The sequence below is a fragment of the Pongo pygmaeus genome, chromosome 6 (genome assembly GCF_028885625.2).
Source record: "Pongo pygmaeus isolate AG05252 chromosome 6, NHGRI_mPonPyg2-v2.0_pri, whole genome shotgun sequence".
Classification (NCBI taxonomy): domain Eukaryota; kingdom Metazoa; phylum Chordata; class Mammalia; order Primates; family Hominidae; genus Pongo; species Pongo pygmaeus.
Genome location: NC_072379.2, coordinates 151,313,255 through 151,333,991, shown reverse-complemented (window position 1 = coordinate 151,333,991; position 20,737 = coordinate 151,313,255). Strand labels below are relative to the sequence as shown.

Genomic DNA, 20,737 nt, shown 5'->3' with positions numbered 1-20,737 from the left:
CAAATTTATTGTATTTGTAACTTTATGTATGTATATACCTTACCGAATAACTTTATCTTTTTTTAAGTTGTGCTGAAGTATGTTAATTTATGCTTTCATTTCATTTAATCAGAGAATTTAACTAAGGTAGGTTTTTAAAAATAAATGTTTTGATACTTGAAGTAGTGACTTTTTAAAGGTGTAGCATTTGTGTTTATTAATTTCATTTAGTTAGATGAAGTCCTTTTACCTTATTTTTTTAATTGTTGATTCAACAAGTTGTTACAATTGACCACTATTAATTGTTCCTCTCAATTTATCATATTTTTAAACAAATACCTTGTGGCTGTTATTTAGCAAGTAGGTCAGGCCAGTGTTAATATATTGTGCTTTTTACCAGTATAAAATTGTTCTTTATTCTATGTAATGTGTTTTTTGTTGAGGGATTAGGAAGGGCAGGTATTTTGCTTTGGCTAACACTATGGCCACGTAGGGTGTTAGTTTAACAGTTGAATGGTTATCTTTTCACATTTTTTTATTTTGGATTCTTTTGTGTTATAAAAATGTATCTTTTGAAAAGCTTAATAGAGCTAACTGTTTGGATTGATGGTTGTAATTGAAATGCTTGGCTGTTTTGAGGCAAAATTGTTCTTATAATTTCTTTCTATTTTTCTCTTCTTTTACTTCCTGCAATGATTTATAATTCAGAATCTCATTTTGTGAATGTAAATGATTGTAAATGTTAAAGATACAAATTTTCTCCCATTCCCCACTGAAAATGAAGTTTTTATTCCCCTTTTCTCTGTTTGATTTGATTAACCTAGATTATACACCTTGTCACAATTTTCTTGCAAAAATATATTTCCTCTGTTAATTCCAACTTTACCCTCAGTCTTTCGGAGTCTTGGTTATGTTCCTTTAAAAATAATTATAAATTTTCTGAAACCCTACATGTCTGAAAGAGACTGTTCCCTTCAGGCTATAAGAACTTGGCACAGTATAATGTTTCATATTACAAATTTTTCTTTCTTATACTCTGAAAACATTTTCTTCAGTTTTTTCAGTTTATGCTGTCACAAGAAAAATCTTAACTTTAAAAAATTTAATCATAATCCTTTTTTTCTTCCTGAAAGCTTTGGGAGGTGTGTGAGTCCCCATTCCCCCACCGCCCCAGCGCCTTTTTAAAAAAATATATTTACTTAAAAAGTTACCTTCTTTACACTCTCTAGTAATATCTAGTAACTACTGGATAATTTTTGTCTCTTGCTCTTAATCTTCTTTATTATGGTTTTCATTATCTTGAGAACTGGTAGAGAATTCTGGGTGTCTTTCTCAGCTTGTTCTGTCTCCCCTTTGGTGTGCTTCTTTCTAATTTGCTCTTTGTAATCTGCTATTCTCTTTTGAGAGTGACATAATTACATAATTTCTGGGAATACTATTGGATACTTAATCTTTTTATTCTGTTCTATGAAGGCACTATAGTGTGGTGGTTAAAAGCTTATGCTGTGGAGTCAAATTGCAGTTTTTTCAATTACTAAATTGATGATCTTTGGCTACCTATTTAACTTCCCTAAGTCCGTGTATAGAAGGTTAACGGTACTTACCTCACAGGGATGTTGGGTTTAATGAAGTGGTATCTATAAAGTGCCCAGCACAATGCCTAACACAAAGTAAGTACAGAAACAGTTACCATAGAGTTTTTCGTGGATTGAAAGGTTTGTCCTTTGAACCATTTGAAGAATGATCGTCTTTCTCTGCTGTTAAATTCTTCTGTAGTTCTCTCTGTAGTCTTGAGTCATAATTTGCTCATTTGTTTGCATTTAACATTTGAATGTTTACTGTGTGTGAACATCACTGTAGTGAAGGCTGGAGATGTTGGGGCAAATCAGTGTGCCCCCACGGGGCTGTCAATCTAGTTTGGGGCTGCTCCCTGGTGAGCTGGAGTGGGGGTGATCTTTTTAGGATCTTTATTGTAAACCAGTCATTGTCAGTTAGGTTTCTTTTTCCATTTTTATCTCAAGAATGTCTGTTTGTTGGTATGTTATGCGTTTTTAGAAAGTTTTTACTTGAAAATAAGTTCAAACTCTAAAAGTTGGAAAAAATAAAAATAATGCCCATATCCCATTTACTTAGATTTATCAGTTGTTAGCATTTCATTATCATTGGGCATGCCCTCTCTCGCTTTCTGTGTGTATGTGTGTGTGTCTGTGTTTGTGTCTCTGTTCCCCCTAACCCCCTACTATTTGAGGGTTAATTACATATGTTGTGCCTTTTTACCACCATTTCAGTATGTATTTCTTAATAATAGGAATATTCTTAAAAAATCACAATCCTGCTATCAACTTCCTAAACTTACATCAATGTAGTATGTTTATCTAATGTACTAGCCATATTCCAGTTATGTCATTTGATCTTATGTCCTTCATAACCTACCCCTTCCTCCAAGTAGGTTCTAGGATTTAGTTTTTGTCATTGGTATTTTTGAAGAATAGAGTTCTTCTCGATATACTTGTTTTTTTCTTTTTTCAAACAGAAATTTCCCCATTTTGTCTTTGATATCCCCTTATAATTAGATGAGAGCCATGCATTATTGGCCAGAATACTGCAAAGTGCTGATCCATCCTCAGGGTATCACAGCTGGAAGCACACATTATTCCAGTTTCCCTCATGGGAATCACCTGGTCAGGCTGTTGCCCAATTTCTTTTCCCTCCTCCTTTGTATCTAATAAAGCAGTATGTGAGGACACTTTAAGACCATGCAGATATCTTGCTTTTCCTCAGAATTTCCTTCTAGATTTTAAAACTTACTCCCTAGGCCGGGTGTGGTGGCTCACACCTGTAATCTCAGCACTTTGGGAGGCTGAAGTGGGTGGATCAGTTGAGGTCAGGAGTTCGAGATCGGCCTGGCCAACATGGTGAAACCCTGTCTGTACTAAAAATACAAAAATTAGCTAGACATGGTAGCGGGTGCCATGTAATCCCAGCTACTCAGGATGCTGAGACAGGAGAATCGCTTGAACCCGGGAGGCAGAGGTTGCAGTGAGCCGAACTCATGCTACTATACTCCAGCCTGGGTGACAGAGATAGACTCTGTCTCACAAAACAACAACAACAACAGCAACAACAACAACAACAAACTTACTGTCTGATGATGCCATTTTAACCTGCTTTCTTTTGGTTGCAAATGATGCATTTCCAGCTCTAGCACTCCCACCACATTTACCAGTTAGCTCTGTGCTTTCTTTTGTAAGCAAGAACACTTCTTTGACATGTTAAACTTACTTATTATTAATATTGACTCATGAGCTCCTATTATCTTCAATCATTTACAACTCATTACCTAATTATTTTTTGGCTCAAATAATCCCATACTTGCTGTCAGTTGCTCCTTCAAGCTGGCGCTGGTGTTCTGCCCTCACCACTTATTTGAACACTTCATACTTTTTGGTGTAACAAGATTTTACAAGCTCATCTTATACCTCCCGTGCCCCAGTCCTGGAATAAGTCCATTGTTAAATAAGTAACCCAGATTCCTTTACTGGGGAATGGGTGCCGGGTGTGCTCATTGCTACTGGAGGGTGTTTGCTTCTTCACCCTTTCAGCAGGTGGTGTCAGGAAATACATGCATGTGCATACACTTACAGAAGTTTGTCCAACCCATGGCCCACAGGCTACGTGTGGTCCAGGATGGCTTTGAATGTGGCCCAACAGAAATTCATAAAATTTCTTAAAACATTATGAGGTATTTTTGTGTGTGTCTGTGTGTGTGTGTGTGTGTGTAGCTCATCAGCTATCGTTAGTGTTAGTGTATCTTGTGTGTGGCCCAAGACAATTCTTCTTCTTTCAATGTGGTCCAGGGAAGCCAAAGATTGAACACCCCTACACTTACGTATATACACATAAATATTCATATACATATACATAACTTAGAAATAATGAATTCATACCAGTACCTCCAGTTCTTATCCTTCTCCACTGAGTTCTTTGCCTTCTCATTCTTACATGTCTGTTCTTCTACAATAAAAATTCTGGGTTGTAGCAACATCAGCACATTTATTCAGTTGCTCAATCTAAAAAGCAAATCTGCTTCAGTTTGCTCTCAGTAAGAGATTTTATTCCCCTTTCTTTTCTTAGTGATTTAATTTTTTAAATATAGAAGATATTAGTATACTTTCAAAACTCAAAACTATATGAAGTTTTACTCAGAATTGTCACTGCCTCTTGTTTATTACTTATACCCCATTTCCCCCAGCCTCTTGGAAGTAACTACTCTTCATTGTTTTCAGTTTTAAACCTCCTGTTATTTTTCGTCTAAGAATAAGAAGATACATTGCTCTTACTTTCAGTGAAGGTAGCATGTTGTATACGTTCTTTTGCATGGTGCTTTTTTTGTGTAATAAAATCTGGAAATCACTTCCAGGCTAGTTAGGCAAGTTCAAGAGATCTCATTCTCCTTTTAAACAGCTGCATAGCACTCCATTGTGTATCTGTGCTGTGGGTTACTCAACCAATGGCCTGTGCTTTGGTATTTCAGTAGTTTACGATATTTTGCATTATAATGATTTTACACTCCCTAGCTTTGTGCATGTGTGTTTTTGAATTCTCAGGGACAAATCTGTAGGGTAAATTCGTAGAAGTAGGATTATTGCCTCAGGAGTGTACACATATGTAGCTTTGTTAGATACTGTCAAATTCCCTTTCTTGGGGCTTATGGTACTTTGCATTGCCACCAGAGATGTGTGAGAGAACTTTTCCTATGTCTTTGCTAACAGGATGACTTGTTCAGCTTTTGAATGTTTGTCTTCTGGGTGAAAAGTGGTGTATCAATGTAGTTTTAATTTTTGTTTATCCTAAGAGTGAAGTTGATCATTTTTTCATGTGTTTAAGGGTCAGTTTTAATTTCTTCTCGTGAATTGTCTGTTCATGTGTTTTGCCTGTTATTGAAGATTTTGGCATTTTTCCCTAAATTTAAGAGTTATTTATAAGTTAGGGATGTAAGCTTTTATCTGTGTTACATGATGCAGATACTTTCTGCTAGCTTATTTGTTCTTGGTTTTTTTTTGCTTATTTGTGTGAGACAGTGTCTCACCCTGTCACCCAGCCATAGTACAGTGGTATGGTCATAGCTCACTGTAGCCTGGACCTGCACTCAAGCAGTCTTCCTGCCTCAGCCTCCCGAGTTAGCTAGGAGTTATGTGTACCACCAAGCCCAGCTAATTTTTTACTTTTGTAGAGACAGGGTCTCACTATGTTGTCCAGGCTGTATTATGTGTCTTTTGACTTTGTTTTTATTTTTTTTTTTTTGCCATGCAAGTTTCTTTTTTATGGAGTTAGATTTATTAATCTTCTTTTGCTTCTGGATTTTTGAGTCATATTCAGAAAGCCTTTCCCTACACTGAGGGTATAGAGGAGTTCATATTTTCTGCTAGGATTTGCAGTTTTTATGTTTTATTTATTTTATTTTATTTTTGAGATAGAGTTTCGCTCTGTCGCTCAGGCTGGAGTGCAGTGGCTCAATCTTGGGTCATTGCAACCTCCCCCTCCCGGGTTCAAGTGATTCTCATGTCTTAGCCCCTCCAAGTAGCTGGGATTACAGGCATGCGCCACCATGCCCAGCTAATTTTTGTATTTTTAGTAGAGATAGGGTTTTGCCATGTTGGCCAGGATGGTGTTGAACTCCTGGCCTCAATTGATCTGCCTGCCTCGGCCTCCCAAAGTGCTGGGATTGCAGTTGTGAGCCACCATGTATGGCTTGCATTGTTTTATTTTTTACATTTAAATCTCTGATCTATTTGGAGTTGATGTTTGTGTATGATGTATCTTTTTCCCACTGGCTATTCAGTTTTCTAAAAACCATTCATTAAAAAGACTGTCTTTGCCCTAGTGACTTGAGATTCCAGACTAGAATGTTAGATTTCATTGAACTTACATCAGGAACCTCTTTTCCATTCCACTGATCAGTCTATTCATTCACCAATATGACACTGTTTTATAGAGCCTTTGTAGTATCTGGTAATGTTGGGCCCCCTTCAGAACTTATCCATTTCACAGGTTTCTTAGCTGTACTTGTGTATTTGTTTTTCTGTATAAACTTTAGGATCACCATATGTAGTCCCAATAAAAACCTCATTGGAATTTTTATTGGAATCACATTTAATTTATTGAGTGTCTGGGTGCGGTGGCTCACACCTGTAATCCCAGCACTTTGGGAGGCCAAGGCCAGGGGTATTGCTTGAGCTCAGGAGTTCGAGACAAGCCTGGGCAATATGGTGAAACTGCCTCTCTACAAATACAAAAAAATTTGCCAGGTGTAGTGGCACACGCCTGTAGTCCCAGCTACTCAGAAGGCTGAGATGAGAGGATCACTTGAGCCCAGGAGGTCGAGGCTGCAGTGAGCCATGATCATGCCACTGTATTCCATCCTGGGCTACAGAGCAAGACCCTGTCTCCAAAACATATACAGATATATATACATATACATATACATATACATATACATATACATATACATATACATACACATACACACACACACACATATTTATTTATTTATTTTAGTGAGAGTTGATTGACATCTTGATTTTAAGACATCTTAACCAAGAACAAGGGATGTCTTTACAAGTTTGTTAAAGTCTAGTTTTGTGTCTTTTAGGAGTGTTTTATAATTTTCTTCATACTGATTTTGAACATTTAAGCTTATTCTTGAATATTTATTTTTCTGCTGTTATAAATGGGGTTTTCTTACTATCCTTTAACTCGTTATTTGTGTATGTGAATTCTATTGCCTTTTGCGTGCTAATTTTATATCCTAGTACTTTGTTGAATTCTTTTATTGAATTTTTGAACAATTTTCTAGGATGTTCCAACTCTGTTTACAAATTAAGAGATTTGTTTCTTCTTTTCCTGGTCTTATGTCTCTGTTTTCATTTGTTTCCATGTTTGCATTGGCTCCAGAACCGTGTTAAAATAGTAGTGGAGATAGTAGGCACCCTTGCTTTTTCCTGTCCTTAGTGGGAATGCCTCTCGGGCTCTCCCATAAAATAAGATGTTGCCTTTAGAATTGAAGTATTTATGTTGGTCACATTAGAGAAATATCCATCCATTTTTACTTTCTCAAGAGTTATTAGTAATGGGTTTTGATTCTTCCCAAAGACTTCTTTCTTTAAGCATCTGTTGCATTGAAATAATTTTTTCTCCTCAGACCTTTTAATTTGTTAAACTTTATTAATGGATTTTTCTAATATTAAATATCTTCGAATTTCTTGTATAAACTCCACCTGGGCATAGTTATTATTTTCTTAATGTGGTATTAGAGTCTGTTTGATAGTATTTTATTTAGGATTGTTTTTCTTTTCTCCTTCTCATTCGATAAAGGATAATACATTCTTTTAAAAAATATATGTATATGTATTTCAAAAGATGGGGTCTCTGTGTGTTGCCCAGGCTGAATTCTACGTCCTAGGCTCAAGAGATCCTTCTGCCTCAGCCTCTCAAGTAGATGACACCACAGTTCTGTGCCACCATGCCCAGCTATTTAGGATTTTTGCATCAGTATTGTTAAGTGCATTCATTTTAATCTTTAAGACTAGCTGATCTATGGTTCCTGGTAGTTTCTCTTTTTAAGTGAGCATCCCTTTCATATCAACCTGGTAGCACAGAAAGATAAAGTTCCTTTTTATTGATGTTTTAGATTCAAAATTTGGGGTGGGTAATGAGAGCCCCACAATGTATTAACCTTATACCCAGGGATACCCAGGGTTTTAAAGCTGACTAGCTCACAGGCACAGAAGTAGTTTTGGCTGGCCTCTGGTTGGCCTTTTACTTCATAAACATTTCTGATTTGGTAAGGGTAGGACACTCTCTCTATTCTAAAACCATGAAGGGCCATCATTGCACTTTTGATGTGGAGCAATTTATTTTCACATTTTCAGATACCAAGTCACATGGAGTTGACCGTGCTCTGTGTTTCCCCACCCACCATGGCAGTCTCACATTGTTGCCCAGGCTTGAGTGTAGTGGCGTGAGCTCCCTGCAGCCTCAAACTCCTAGGCTCAAGCAGTCCTCCTGCCTCAGCTTCCCAAGTAGCAGGGACTACAGGTGCGCGCCACCATGCCTAATTAAATTTTTTTTTTTTTGGTAGTAGAGAAAAAGGTGTTTTGCCTTCTTGCCCAGGTTGGTCTCAAATCCCTGGCTTCATGCGATCCTCCCATCTTGGCCTCCCAAAGTGCTGGGATTACTGGCATCAACCATCACACCAGGCTGGCCATGCTATTGTTTTAGAGTTCTTTAGTTTTAGTTTTTAGTTCTTAAGCTACCAAGAAGCAAGTGGAATACTGTAGCAACACCATTTTGCTTTCTGCAGTGTAATAGGTTGAGTAGACTTACTCCACAAAAATTACTTTCTGATCCTAGAATGTTTCTTTTTTTGAATTTTGGGTTGCTGTCTTTTTGGTTTTATCTCTTCCACCTATATGTTTTCCTGGATATCCCCATTCCCTTACTTACATTTTCCTGGAGATTTTAGTGCAGATTTTGTGAGGCCATGTCAGACATTGAAAACAGCTTTTTAAAAGGTGTATACCATACGGCCAGGCACAGTGGCTCACACCTGTAATCCTAGCACTTTGGGAGGCTGAGGCAGGCAGATCACTTGAGGTCAGGAGTTGAAGATGAGCCTGGCCAACATGGTGAAACCCTGTGTTTTTAGTAAACACAAAAATTAGCTGGGTGTGGTGGTGCACACCTGTAGTCCCAGCTACTCAGGAGGCTGAGGCAGGAGAGAATCACTTGAACCCAGGAGGCAGAGGTTGCAGTGAGCCAAGATTGTGCCACTTCACTCCAGCCTGGGCAACAGAGTAAGAGTCCATCTCAAAAAAAAAAAAAAAAAGAGTATACCCTAAATTAGTGTCATGAAAATAAAAGCTTAATGTATAATCCACAAATGATTCATGACTTTTTAAAGGTTTACATCAGAACTACAATTACAAATCCATAACAAACTGTTTTTGTTTTTATTTTTCCTGGTGTTTAGAATTGCAGAATATGTATAGAGTGTGGCACACGGTCTAGTTCTCAGTGGCACCACAATTGCCTGATATGTGACAGTTGTTACCAACAGCAGGATAACTTATGTCCCTTCTGTGGGAAGTGCTATCATCCAGAATTGCAGAAAGACATGCTTCATTGTAATATGTGCAAAAGGTAAGAAGATAGTTATTCTATTCAGTTGTTTTGTCGATTGTTTTATTCATGTGGTCATTTGCTCTACCATCTTACAGCTTCTAAGTTTTTATCACTCTAGCAATTCCATCAGTACTGATTGCTGTTACAGATGGAATTAAATGATGTTTTTGAGTCTCAAAGGCATAAGGAAGTAAATGGGCAAAAGATAAGACCAGACCACATCAGAAATGAGCACTAATAGGGAAAAGTAAAGAGAAAATAGCTTAAAAATGTCAAGTAAAAATACGGCAGCATCTCTAGTGACATCCACAAATGTGCTTTAAAAAACCTTTGTCAGTTAGCAACCCCTCTAACCTCTCTCCTCTCGTACTTGACCGTTTTCATATCCAGCTTTTCAGCAATGCCTTCTCTTTACCTAGACAATAACTTGATGTTAGAAATTTTTATTTAAGTATACTTGTCACTGCAGGTGGGTTCACCTAGAGTGTGACAAACCGACAGATCATGAACTGGATACTCAGCTCAAAGAAGAGTATATCTGCATGTATTGTAAACACCTGGGAGCTGAGATGGATCCTTTACAGCCAGGTGAGGAAGTGGAGATAGCTGAGCTCACTACAGGTAAATTTGAGAATGATTTTTATTTTGTTTTTGTAATGTTGTGACAATGTATCACCAATATATTGCTTTAATCAGGAAGAGAGGATCCTGTATTCCAGATTCCATCTTGTTCTCAGTTTCTCAGCCTTTAAATGTATTTGTTAACTTGGTCATCTCTGAATCTGATGGCTAAAATCTAATCTAACTTAAGATAGTTTTTTTTAGTATTTGAATTCCGGGTCTAGTGTGCTTTCCTTCACTTGTGTTCTTCAGGCCGACAGTGGAAGTTCCCCAGTCTTTGGGTTTGCTTAGTTTGTTCTTTATAATGTGGGTTATTTTTCTCTAAGCATGTTGTAGTTTTGTAATGTCCTTCTTAAGTTAATTATCACCTTTTCAGCCCAAGATTTTGTTCAGGTATGGAATATTTTTAGTAGTATCCTACTGTTATAAACATGAGTCTTAGGGGTAAAGGAAATAGAACTGCTTGCCAGATTGTTTTTCATTTTCATCGTTATGAGTGGCAGCTTTTGTAAAACTTCTCTTTCAAGGATAACTAAGCATCTTAATTACTAACCTTTCATTTCCAGGATGTCATCAGTTTTTAGTTTTGAAATATCCTTTTAAAATAATGTGCCAGTTACCTTTTTAAAAAAAATTGTTTTAGAGATGGATTCTCACTATGTTCGCCTGGTTGGTCTTGAACTCCTGGCTTCAAGCATTCCTTCCATCTTGGCCTCCCAAAGTGTTAGGATTACAGGCATGAACTACCACAGTTGGCCCACCTTTTGATGCATTATAATTTTCATGTTTTTTAAAAATGTAAATATACATGTGGTTCGAAAGAGAAAAATCTGAAGAAAAACTTAAAGCATTTTTGGTGATGATTTGCCCTTACTCATACGAAATCATAATTGTTGACTTAATGAACAAAGAAAAAAACTCATTCTGAGCTAAAGAATTAATAATTTTTTGTTAAGATTATAACAATGAAATGGAAGTTGAAGGCCCTGAAGATCAAATGGTATTCTCAGAGCAGGCAGTTAATAAAGATGTCAACGGTCAGGAGTCCACTCCTGGAATTGTTCCAGATGGTAAGAATGTTTAATGGATATACTCTGTTTTTGAAGAAAATGTGTATATACAATAAATATGTGAATATTGACTAAAACTTCAGTAAAAGCCAAGATGCAGTCACTTAGGAAGAGTTTTTTAGTAAAATAATCTTAGACAAATTAATAGGAGAAAGGACATGCGTGTATTTGTAGTTCAGCTGCCATCTAGACTTAATCATAAGTACTTACTTGGTTAAGGGACCAAGTGATTTTTCATTAAAAAGCAATTCGTGTTTTTATTTCTTTAGTTGTAGTTGCTAAGTAGAGCTATGGCTGATGATGAGATGTTTCATGCTGAGATAATGAAAAATTTACTGTATTGGATCATCTCAGCAGTCCTGTTGAGGGTTATTTCACTTATTTCCATGATATATCAATTAGGCTTTTTGTAGTACATATTGATAAGAGCTATTACTGTACTTGCTGATCTGGAATTAATAAGAAACCATGTTGGGGGAAAATTACGTATTACATTTAATCAGAGGCTCATCTGAAAGTCTTTGGTGTTGTATGTGAAGTTGTATGTTCAATTACATAGTATACATAAAAATTATAATGTATACATAAAAAGCCACTGAGATGTTTTGAAATTTACTAAGTTTACATATAATAACTCTCATAAAAATTATTTTCTATAATCTTTCTCGTGAGGTCTAGTTGTTAAAGAAAAAGAGAAAAAGACAATTAAAAAATTTTTACCATAGTACAAAGACTTCTAATTTTGTCTTCATAACTTACTAATAAGTGGTACAATGTTTCATGCTTATATTGGAAATTGACATTTAGTAGAATAAAACTCTTCACTCAAATTACTGTTGAGGGAACAATGTTACAGAAATTTTGACTCCTTAGAGATTTTATAAATGTGTTACAGCGGTTCAAGTCCACACTGAAGAGCAACAGAAGAGTCATCCCTCAGAAAGTCTTGACGCAGATAGTCTTCTCGTTGCTGGTAAGCAGTATGTTCATATTGTCTAATTTGATTGAGTTATAAGATAATGTCTTTATCCCAAAGACATTTTGCAATTGCTGTATGTATATACATTACAGTAACTAAATCTTTTAGTTAAGAGATTCTGGAAAAGAATTGACAATGGATCTAAAGGAGGTTGGTTTCTCTTGAAAGGTTTTGTTTTTTTTTTTTGGAGCGGGGAGGTCATGATTAAAAATATTTTGTACTATCAGATCTGTTATTTGGTAGTTTTCTTTTATCCTTACCTGTAGTCTTTCAATAAAGTGGGAAAGAAGATGAGATTTCAGTTTGATATCAGAACATATATAGGCCTGGGCAATATAGTGAGACCCTGTCTCTACAAAAATAAAAAAAGTATCTGGGCATGGTGACACATGCCTGCAGTCCCAGCAGCTTGGGAGGCTGAGGTGGGAGGACCACTTTAGCCCAGGAGGTTGAGGCTGCAGTGAGCCATGTTTGTGCTACTGCACTCCAGTTTGGGTCACAGAGTGAGACCCTGTTTCCCAAAAAAAAAAAAAGAAAAAAACCATAGATAAATTTTAGTCACTGATTGGTAAATGAGGCTAGCAGTGTCTTTTTACTATAACTTAAAAATTACCTTGATGAGATTGAGTTAAAGGTTTAACATACTGGTATCCTGATTTAAAATTTACCAGTGACTATGTTTCTGATATCTAAGTTCATAGATTTCCTGAGATTAGTCTTTTAATTTATAGACAATGATGAAGAACAAGGATTATATCCAAAGAATATTTTGGGTAGGTTGGCAGGTATGGTTAAGCAAAATAAATGTTGGTGGTTAGTAAATCTTTTCTGTCTGTGCTTTTGAGTCTATAGTAACTTTGTTACATCTGGGTATCTACTATTAGAAAATGCCTACACATTCTAGATCAGTCTTTTTAACTTAGGTACCTCACATAACATGATTGATCCTCATTTTCTTAACTAAAAAATGAGTATGAGAACTTTTCCTGTGTAATTTTCAATCCATTTGGAAGTACTTAAGTTGTAAAACATAATGTTTTTGTTAGGTTTTCTGGTATGTGGCTGATTCTAATCCATAAATCCTTGTGTACTTTGGCTTTCATTCACTTAATAATTGTCTGCTTTGATGAATACCTTCTGATTTAAGTTCTAGTGTAGCCAAATGTTTTATATATCTATAGTTAGAAAATTTAAAATTTGTTTGTACATTACCATAACAAATGTTCTGAATTTTGTAGTATCATCCCAACATACAGTGAATACTGAATTGGAAAAACAGATTTCTAATGAAGTTGATAGTGAAGAGATGAAAATGTCTTCTGAAGTGAAGCATATTTGTGGCGAAGATCAAATTGAAGATAAAATGGAAGTGACAGAAAACATTGAAGTCGTTACGCACCAGATCATTGTGCAGCAAGAGCAACTGCAGTTGTTAGAGGAACCTAAAACAGTGGTATCCAAAGAAGAATCAAGGCCTCCAAAATTAGTCATTGAATCTGTCACTCTTCCACTGGAAACCTTAGTGTCCCCAAATGAGGAAAGTACTTCATTATGTCCTGAGGAACAGTTGGTTATAGAAAGGCTACAAGGAGAAAAGGAACAGAAAGAAAATTCTGAACTTTCTAGTGGATTGATGGACTCTGAAATGACTCCTACAATTGAGCGTTGTGTGAAAGATGTTTCATACCAAGGAGGCAAATCTATAAAGTTATCATCTGAGACAGAGTCGTCATTTTCATCATCAGCAGACATAAGCAAGGCAGATGTGTCTTCCTCCCCAACACCTTCTTCAGACTTGCCTTCGCATGACATGCTGCATAATTACCCTTCAGCTCTTAGTTCCTCTGCTGGAAACATCATGCCAACAACTTACATCTCAGTCACTCCAAAAATTGGCATGGGTAAACCAGCTATTACTAAGAGAAAATTTTCTCCTGGTAGACCTCGGTCCAAACAGGTAGGGTGATTTTAATGATATTGACAGAAAAGATATTGGAACAATTCTATAAAATCAGAAGGTATATGTGTAGCTTTGGTGTGGATGGCAACTTTTTCTGTCTTCAGATAGAACTTCAGTGTAATGTTGATTATGTGTTTCAGCCATTATTTTTTAGATGCTGTTAATGAAGAATGCCATTTATTAAATTTGAAGTGATCTTATTTGGAATTTCAACTCAGTTGGGCCATAAAGATGCAACCTATTGATAATAGTTTCTAATAGAAAGAACTTTAAAAATTCTTTTAGTTCTGTGCCACAGTAAATATAGAGCCCAAAATACAGTATAGTTTTGGGTATTCAGTAACTAACATCTATTATTTCCTTCTAATATATTTATTTATTGATATTATTCATTGTATATATTTTTAACTGCATAAACATCAACATTTATGACAGGAATTTTCCATGCTGGGGAATTTCTCATTTTGATGTTTTTATTAATTGCTAACTCTTGTGGGATTTCTTTTTTCAAGTAGGACTTATTCCAATAGTTTCATGGAAAAAAATCTTAGAATTGTACTGTTGATTTTCAGTAAGTAAAGATAAATCTTCCTGTGTCTGCTTTATGTCATGTACATTCTACCCTTTAAGAATGAGTTCCATTTCTTTTTAAGTGAGATTTAAGTAAAACTGCATGGCAAAATGAAGATACTATAGGTACGAATTATTTATTGTTTTACAAAATTGCTACTTTCTGAAGTGTTTTTTAAAATTGCAAGATAACAAATAGTGGAGAAGTGTTAATTCACAATAGTAATTTAGAGTTTTAAGTTTCATGATTGAAATTGCTTCAAGTTAAGTTTTAAGTTTCACGATTTAAATAGATTAAAGTTTGGCTTTTTATAGGAATAATATCTTGATTTTAATCGTATAATTTTTAAACTGTAAGGCCAGGCTTTTAAGAAAATCATTTTTTAAAGTGAAAATTAGTCTCCTCTATATCAAACCCAGGTATATTTTATTCTCTAAAGACAAGGTACACAAAAGGGAAAGTAGTTGTCAGATGGGATTTAGCTGTTTCTGCATGGCAAAGACGTGTGCAGTAAAACTAGGCCACTCTTTATGTATGCCTTTTTCTAAGTATTTTCCTTGACAGTTATTTCTGCTCTACCATGAAAAGTTTTTCTTCTCAAACCAGTTGTTCTCCTTTCCAGTAAGTTTTTTTTGTTTTGTTTTGAATAGTTATATAATAATTATGTCGTTCTGACGCTGAAGACTTTAGCAATGGAAATTTGAATCTCAAATTTACTTTTGGTTGATACATTTACATTCTTTAAAGATACTGCTTCATATGTATTCCTGTTAAATTTTACGTATCTCTCCTTCCTTGAAGACTTTTGTTTCAATTGAGAAACCAGATTCAATACATTAGGACTCTTTTTCTGTAGACTTTATGTTCCGAAATATTGGGGAGGGGGGTGTATTTCCAGGCTTATTCCATCTTATATGAGCCATGTCCTAGTATTTTGCTGAGCTGTCTTTGAATTCCCTAATCCGATGATAATCTTTCTATTTTTCTGCCCTTCTTGTTTCTACTTCATCATTTGCTGCTAATCTTGTAAGCATTTTGTAGGATGTGTTTTCCCTCCCTCCAGCTTTTTAGTTTTCCAATCTTGGTTTTAGTTATGTAGCAAACAGCCTTCACTTGATGATGAACCTGCTAATATAGTGCTGTTATTAGGGAGAGTATGAATTGAATAGTACAAGATAGATCTTCCATTGGTGAGGCACTGGGACCATAACTTGCAGGAAATATTCTATAGTTAGCAGGAATGTATATATCCGTATATTAGAAATACTGAAGTTCAGTATTCTGTTACATGAATTTCTTTGATATTAGGCATTTCTGTATTATACTTCTATTTTTATTTACTGTTTCTTCTACATATTCTTCACATTGGGGACTGGCTGTAAAATAAGCTGCATTTTCCTGGCTGTGATTGTGATGTAAGCAAGATTCTTTGGTTTCCAGCTATTTTTTGTTAACGTCACTGGCATTTTCATATTTTGTTGAACATTACCAATTCTTTGGTCTTTACCAGTACAGTAAATACTAACCAAAGAAATGTGGATATACCTTAAGTTCTGTTTCATGGTGGGCAAATTATTAAGTTGATTTTAATGATTTTCTATAATAGTATTATATGAGCTTTTCTAGGAATTCACTTCAAAATTAAACGAACATTTTAATAGGAAACATCTGAAAGATCTAGTTTGTGATAACTAGTGATTGGATTATCAGATGTTATCTGGAGGTACAAGCTAGCCAACCAGTAGAACAGTAAGCCAGTGCTGTCTAATATAAATATGATGCAGACCATATGTATAATTTTAAATTTCTAGTAGTTACACTTTAAAAAACAAAAACAGGTGAAATAAATTTTAATCTATTTTATTTAACCTGGTATATTCAAAACAATATTTCAGCATTTAGTATAAAAGTGAACAAGATGCTTTATACTTAAAACATCAATTCTGGTTAGCTACATTAGAAGTGCTCAGTGGTCACATATGATGGTGGCTGCCTTATTGGACGATGCAAGACAAAACATTTTGAGAAATACAAAAACAGCAGTTTCAGAATTATTGGTGAAATTAAAATACCAAAAGAATTCAAGATCGACAAACTAAGACTGGCTGTGCTTTCACAATTTTTAAGGACTGAAGTAGAAATACTCTTTTTCTGTTGTTCATGGAACACATTTTAATGCAGATAATTGCTAAACCATTTGTTGTAGCAACAAATCATTCACATTTTCAAGTATATTCAGTTTTAAATATATAATCCAAATAACCCAATATTGGAGATTTTTTGAAGGTGAGATGTTAGGACACAGAAAATGGAATTTATATCTCAGGTATTGGACATCCATTATCAAATATCAAATCATATAGAATTATTTTCCTTTAAGGAGGTTAGTAATTAAAGTTTAGTTTTTTGTATTTTTCCTTTCATATGGAATATTTCAGGTGCTATTTAGTGAGAAATATGATGCTTATTTTCTTTATGACATGTTTCAAATATATCTCAAATGTATGATTTAGAACCTAACTGACTACAGGAATAGTAACATATTTTTCTGATGGCTGTGAATAGAATAAGATTCCTTTTGTTTTTTGTTTTCTTGCCTATTGTAGATGCAGGATTTCACAAAGATGAGGAAAAATTAGACATGATAAGGTAGGAGAAGTAACAGACAGCAAATTGGATGTTCTTTCATACAAATTGTCCTAATGACCTAGTTGTATTTTCTCATCTTTTATTGAAGTTATATATTCATAAATAATTTAGTATTTCATTTTTCAGCATTTAAAAATATTTTTTATTTTTTTTTATAGAGATGGGGGTCTTGCTATGTAGACCAGGCTGGTTACGAACTCCTGGCCTCAAGTGATCCTCCCATCTCGGGTCTCCCAGAGTGCTGGGATTACAGGTGGGAGCCCCACAGTGCCTGGCCCATTTTTCAGCATTTTTATAGGTATATGTACTTTGCGACCTGGGTTTAAGAAGGTGGTTATTGACACTGCCACGTATTGTAATCAACTCGATAGATTTTAGAACATCAAGCTAATGGCCCTACCCTAGACCAATTAAAATGCACTTCTAGGATCATCTTTGACTGTAACCCTGAAAGCGGAGTCCTGAACTAGAGAAATGTGCTACTTGTCTTATTGATTTTTAAAAATGCATTAAACTTAATACTATAAGGAATGCTCTTTAAAAATGGTGGAAAATAAAGTGGAAATTTTAAATTTGTCATATTAAATCATAACATTTGTTTTTATTTCTGTCTTAAGTCCATTTCTCTCATTGTACAGTTGTATTCCCATTCTAATTAGGAAATTCTGAGATAATAATCTTAGGTCTTCTTGTATTATTTACCCTGTATGTATCATCACATCTTATAGAGAGATATTTAATGTAATCACACTACTATGATCTAGTTCAGACACCCTCATGTTCTAGTTGCTTTCATGGTGGTATTGAAAGTTTTTATTAAGCATTTTATGAAACGTATTATTTGCAGTAGATATTTCTTTATTTTATTTTTGTTTATTTATTTGTTTGAGATTGAGTCTTGCTTTGTCGCCCAGGCTGGAGTTGTGGCACGACCTCGCTCACTGCAGCCTCTGCCTCCCTGGCTCAAGCAGTTCTCTTGTCTCAGCCTCCTGAGTAGTGGGGACTACAGGCGCACGTCAACACACCTGGCTAATTTTTTTTATATTTTTAGTAGAGACGGTGTTTTGCCATATTGGTTAGGCTGGTCTCAAACTCCTGACCTCAGGTGATCCACCCGCCTTGTCCTCCCAAAGTGCTGGGATTACAGGGGTGAGCCACCGCACCCAGCCTGCAGTAAATATTTCAAGAAAATTTCATAAATGAAAACATAGGTACTATATTTTGATATCTCTTGGACAAATTATAAGAAGTTTACTTTATATTATAAGAAGAGTACTTTCAGTTTTAAAAGTTTTAAAAGTAGCCAGAGAACCATAGAGTTAAACCTAAAAAATACCTACCCCTTTGGAACACCAAGCTAACAACACAGCAGATTAGAAGTACCAGACTTTCCTTTTAGTTCACTTGTGCTTGTTGTGGTATTTTTGGAGACATTACTGTTGCTAGCGCCACCTAATTTGTATTGTGAAATTATTGAAGGCTAAAGCTGATAATAGCTGTTTCTGTAGTTATCAGAACAGGATTAGGTCTAATTTCTTGTTCTATTTGATATTGAACTCAATTTTATATATGAGACTTCTTTTAAGAATTCCCTAAATAGTGAAGTGTTTGCTGCTGTAGCTCCAGTGTATACAAGTGATCATATTTACCAAAAAGACAAACTGTAAACTCTTTAGTTTCTTTTACCAGTTGTCTTCCTTTCTGCTCTCTCTCTTCATTGCTTTCACTTTTCCTAAATTAGACTTACTGTTTATAAGCAACCTTGGTTTTACATAGTATGTTGGAAGAGTGTGGGGCCGGGGTTGATTTAGGATTTGGAGGTATAAAGTTTGCCAGTGAGACACCAAACCTTCTCTGGCTGCTTTTAAAACTGATAGTACTCTTGGGCTATAAGAGTGACTTTGATCATATTTAACAACCAGCAATAGAATTTGACTTTTAATAGAAAGTTCCTTCTAAATAGCCTATCCTCCACCTGTCATTATTGTTCTCATTTCCCCATCCCACAGTCCTTGTATAACTTACTAGCTTGGGCAGTTTACCTGAGAAATTGGCCTCAAAGCAGAAAGAAACTTAATGCTAATATTAAACTATTTTTGGGTTAAATTATTTTTCTTGGGTTCAAATTCAGTCCCTGCCAGGGAGCTTTTTTTTTTTTACTTTCTGTAGTATTCGATAGCAAGTTGATTCTATTTACAACTTAATAATGATTACATTAGGAACTGTTTTGCTTTTAATTCTGTTTGTAGATTAAGGAGGCATTATATAGATTTTTTAGTCATTTTTAGTAACTTTTTTTAAGTGAAGAAATTCAAGATTCTGGGTTATTACTGGTGGAGGCATTAGTGTGTTTCATATCATAGTTCATTGTTTATTGATGAATTCATACACATTTGCAAAAAAAGGTAATAGATGCTCAGCAGAAAAAAGTTCAATAAGTGCTGAACAGGGTGCTTAACATAGCAGTGAACAGAAAGGGGCATGATCTTTAATTGCAGTGTAAAAAGTGCTGCAACTGGATTGTAGGAGAAGAGCCCATACATTACAGGGGCAGCTAACCTTTTCTGAATGGTTTGTGTAAGTTCTTGATCAAAGCTAAGATCTGAAGGATAATTTAAACTTTGATAATTATAGCTATATTTTAGTTTTAAGGTCTGAGGAATATACTAGATAATTTGTCAGAATATCTAAGTATAATGATAATTTTTCTTCAGAACTATAAAATTATACAAAGTCTGTTCTGTTTTTGAAGTGAGATAAAATTTTGGCATCAAAGCTAACTTTTAAATTATGATGAATAATACATAATTACCAGAAAATTCTTATTTCTGAAATAAAATTATTCAACGTTATTTTTATCTTAGAGTATGACTTTCTGTCTCATATTTTTGAGAACTGTCTACTGCCAACATAATATTAAACTATCGACTAAAAGGAATTTAAGATATATGTTAGCCAAATCTCAGAGAAAAACCAATGGAAATACTGAGAAGTAATTTAGGTATCTCTTGCCCACACTGCCTGCCACTAAATAAAATTACAAACAATAAAACATCCCAGGTGGTGATGCAATGAGAGGCACTAATGGTGTGGTAAGAGAGATGATGGTTCACTGGGAGCTCTAAGGAAAGATACCCTGATGAGAAAATATGTAAGGCCATACCTGAAGGGCTAGAACATGCCAGACATGGCTGGCCATGGTGGCTCACATCTGTAATCCCAGCACTTTGGGATGCCAAGGCTGGTGGATCACAAGGTCAGGTGTTTGAGACCAGCCTGACCAACATGGTATTGCTCCTAAAATACAAAAATTAGCCGGACCTGGTGGCGCATGCCTGTAATCCCAGCTACTCAGGAGGCTTGAGGCAGGAGAATCGCTTGACCCTGGGAGGTAGAGGTTGCAGTGAGCCGAGATCGCACCACCGCACTGTAGCCTGGGTGACAGAGCAAGACTCCATCTCAAAAAAAAAGAAAGAAAGAAAATGCCAGACATTTATTAAAGGGCTGGAATGGTATAGTGAAGTGTTCTGAGTCAGTTGGGCTCTGATTAATAAAGAGCTTGGCATGTTTGAAGGACAGCAAGGAAGCCAGAATAGCTGGAGCATAGCAGCAGGGAGACAAGTGCCACAAGATGAGTTGGAGAAAGGCACTGGGAAAGGTTTGTCTTTTAAGCGCTCTGAGAAGCAACTGAAGGTTTGAAATAGAATAGTGACTTGCTTGATCAC

At 35.6% G+C, this 20,737-nt stretch overlaps 1 protein-coding gene across 21 annotated transcripts in view; it reads left to right on the top strand.

Annotated features, from left to right (window-relative positions):
* KMT2C (lysine methyltransferase 2C) overlaps positions 1-20,737 on the top strand; it is a 303,468-nt gene that overhangs the window by 176,788 nt on the left and 105,943 nt on the right. For 20 of the 21 annotated variants that reach the window (XM_054495266.1, XM_063668010.1, XM_063668006.1 and 17 more), the window contains 5 exons: positions 9,011-9,180; positions 9,632-9,783; positions 10,740-10,853; positions 11,749-11,826; positions 13,071-13,789. In XM_054495266.1, coding sequence (XP_054351241.1) covers positions 9,011-9,180; positions 9,632-9,783; positions 10,740-10,853; positions 11,749-11,826; positions 13,071-13,789 — 1,233 coding nt within the window. The remainder of the gene's footprint in view (positions 1-9,010; positions 9,181-9,631; positions 9,784-10,739; positions 10,854-11,748; positions 11,827-13,070; positions 13,790-20,737) is intronic. The other variant, XM_063668014.1, reaches the window with a different exon arrangement.